Genomic DNA, 3,336 nt, shown 5'->3' on the forward strand with positions numbered 1-3,336 from the left:
ATACTAAAATTCATTTGGAGAATAACCGATACCAATACAGATATATATTTCTTTCTTTTACCTACTTACTGAAACTACATGGCTTTCTCTTCTGTGGAATTAAAGTACTGCATTATCTTTGTCAATTTAGCCTGCTACTAAATGCAAATGCTAAAAAGGAGGCTGAAAATAATGTAAAACTTTAAACTTATTCATGACATTTGCTCTCTCTAAGACAAGGAAAAACTCAAACAGTGCAAGACATATTAAAAGACATCTTGTGATTGTTATTAATTTTGTATTTCCTGGTGGTGTGCTGAATATTTATTACGGGTAATTGTTTTAAGAACTTATTAATAATCATTGGCAGTATTAAACAAATTAATATTTGTTAATTAGCAGACTATGTTTTAGGGCTGTATTCTTATTAATGAAATCTCTTTTATTGCCACAGGTTTGATTCCACAGTGTCGAGGGATGTTCTGGTCTAATGAGAAGTATTAGATCAGGGTCCCAGTACACCTTGTGTTGGTGTTGTGGTGAAAAATTACTACAAGTTAACATCTGCTGATCATGTTATATGAAATGCTTGTGAACTTTCACCAAAAGAACTATTTGGGTTACATGTACAAGGTTGGAAGTTGTTTTCTACAGCTGCATCAGAACCAGACGGTCTCGTCCCTTGTTTTTAATTCCTTATCCTTGGTATAAAACTCAAGTGTTGTCTGGCAGAGCTTTTCATCCAGACCTGCTTCATTATCGATTGTCCTACAAGCTCTCTGTATCTGTATTGTGCACAATATATGAATAAACCTGATTGAGTGATTTCACCTGACAGTGCTTGGTAAAATAGTTGTTTTCCACAACAGTGTTTTTTTGAGATGGGTTTTTTAGTTTGTCCAAATCCCCTTCAAACTCTTTTAATAAAACTTCAGATTCAGACTGAATAATGAACAATTACTTATGCCTTTATGACTCAGATTGTTATTGAGGACCAAAAAAAAACCCTGGTTCATATTAGAAATTCTCTGCAGGGTCTACAGCAATGAGGTTTTGCACTGTATACAGAGGCAACAGATAAAGGACCATGTGACCAAGTTGCGGGAGAAACCCCAGTTTTGGTCAGAAAGGGAAACCACTCACTTCCTCATTCTACATTTTAGGGAAGTGATAAGATCACGTACTAGCAGACACAAAGAAGACCTTAAAAAAATTCTCCCATGTACGTAGGTAATTCCCCACAAAAATGGAAATTGGTCTGGTGGTTCCCTTTTCTGATGTATAAATATGAAGGCAGATGGTGATCAAACAGCAGAGAAAACAATCTGACCTTAGCTGAGATTTTCAACCTGCTGCTGCTCCTTAACACCAACAAACTCACCTCAGGATGGCTCGTCTTGCTCTGTCTGCGATTGTGATGATGATGGCCTTCATCGCTCTCACTGAAGGTAAGATGAAACTTTGAAATAATTTAGAAACTATTTAATACATTTAATGATTAACAAACACATTTTAAATTCTAAGATAAGTTTATATGATGAAAAATACAGTGAGCCTGCTGAACTACCTTGTATAATAATTTAATAATAATGCATTGCTTTGCATGAGACAATGTCAGGATTACTAAAGAGGCATATTTAATTCTTTTAAAACGTGTCAAAATATTGGCATTTATCTACTGACTTGCTGATAAATGAGCATCCATGACTTTATAGTTCAGCAATTTTTAGAAAGGAAGTTTTGTTTTTTCAAACCACACATATTTAAATTTTAGAAAATAAATATCAAAACACATAGAAATACATTTAATCTACCCATGAACACACTTTTAAGTTTATCCATAACTTTTTTCTAAATTTGTGTTTAGATTTTAACATCAAACAAGTTCAAAATTGGCACAATTTCTTCTGTGTTCTGTTTCTCAAACCCCACATATTTAATTGTTACCAAAATAATGGAAAGATAAAAACAGATACAAACACAAGCAAAGTCAGAAAGTGGAAAAAGCACCGTCTCTTCTATTTTAAAAAGAAGCCATTTCAGATGTTGCCCTTTCACAGTTTAACAGGAAATTAAGAAAGGGAATGAAGTTGAACTCGATGACAGATCTGAGTTATTCACTCTGGGCTTTCTGTTTGCAGGCCTGCGTGGAGTTGGCCCAAAGAAGTGCTGCTTCAAGTTCAATGACAAGCCGGTGTCAAAGGATAAAGTTGTGAGCTACAACAGAACCAGTCAGCGCTGCTCCAACCCTGCCATCTTGTGAGTATTCACTGTTACAAAAGTTGCACCAGTGACACTGAACCTGCTCCAGAATCTGCTGACACTCTCCTCTTCCTTTTTCACATCCAGGCTGAATACAGTGGCCGGCCGTCAGATGTGTGTCAGACCTTCAGCCTCCTGGGTGAAGGATCTCATCAGCTACCTGGAGACCAAAGATGTTTCTGGTGCAAACACCAACCTGTAAACCTGACAATAATATGCCAACACTCCAGCTTACATAAATATGTAGGTTGTGATGCTACAGTTTCTTACTGAATACAGCAGCTCTCTTTCCATGATGAAGGAGAATCAATTTTTTTTTCATATACATGAAATATGTTTCTATTATGGTTGTTATGGAACAACAAGAGTATTTTTGTTAAATGCAACACTTTAAGTTCAACCATCAACACTGTAAGTTTTGATTGTAGTTTGAACTAACCAGATAAAGTATCTATTGTAAAAGACAAATGTCTTCCAAATAAACAAAGTGTCATCTTTATTAAATAAGCTAGGATCTGTTGCACTTGCTAATGTTTAAGAAATACAGCAAAACTTTAGTTGCTGTAATTTATTTGTTTTTATTGTCTTTTTATTGTCATGCATTTGAACTCTTTCAATTATTGACGGAAGTATTGTAAACCTTTCAGAAGTATGTAATCATTTTTTCTGTATGCTTAAATCTATGGAATTTTTATAAAATAAACCTAGATTTCTTTAAAAATTCAACATCTTTTTTCTTATTTCAAAGTTTCTGTATTTGTGGTTGAAGCTGGGATTTTTGCTCTCAGAGGATCCCCAAAATTTATTTTATACGTTGCTGAAAAGCCTTTCGTTTTATTAAACTGTTGAAACCTTTCCTGTATGGACAAGGTAGTCAAATACCTTTGAGTGGTGATATTGACCTTTTGTTTTACAGAAATTGTCTTCTAATCTTCAAAGTTCTTTCAGTCATTTTATTAATTCTGATGTTCAGTTCTTATTAAAGAACTGAAATTTTAGTCAAATTTATTTGAAGGGTTTGTGCACTAAGACTGTGCAATTTCTATATTATTGGTAAATGTTGTGATGGTATTATCAGTGGCAATAGATAAACAT

At 34.4% G+C, this 3,336-nt stretch overlaps 1 protein-coding gene across 1 annotated transcript; it reads left to right on the forward strand.

Annotated features, from left to right (window-relative positions):
• Positions 1-1,346: 1,346 nt before the first annotated feature.
• LOC111610769 (monocyte chemotactic protein 1B-like) lies at positions 1,347-2,943 on the forward strand. The gene is made up of 3 exons (XM_023345623.1): positions 1,347-1,427; positions 2,121-2,238; positions 2,329-2,943. Exons 1-3 carry the CDS (start codon positions 1,367-1,369, stop codon positions 2,441-2,443), a joined length of 294 nt encoding a protein of 97 aa, XP_023201391.1. The 5' UTR covers positions 1,347-1,366; the 3' UTR covers positions 2,444-2,943.
• Positions 2,944-3,336: the final 393 nt, after the last annotated feature.

This window comes from Xiphophorus maculatus, chromosome 2 (genome assembly GCF_002775205.1).
Source record: "Xiphophorus maculatus strain JP 163 A chromosome 2, X_maculatus-5.0-male, whole genome shotgun sequence".
Taxonomy (NCBI): domain Eukaryota; kingdom Metazoa; phylum Chordata; class Actinopteri; order Cyprinodontiformes; family Poeciliidae; genus Xiphophorus; species Xiphophorus maculatus.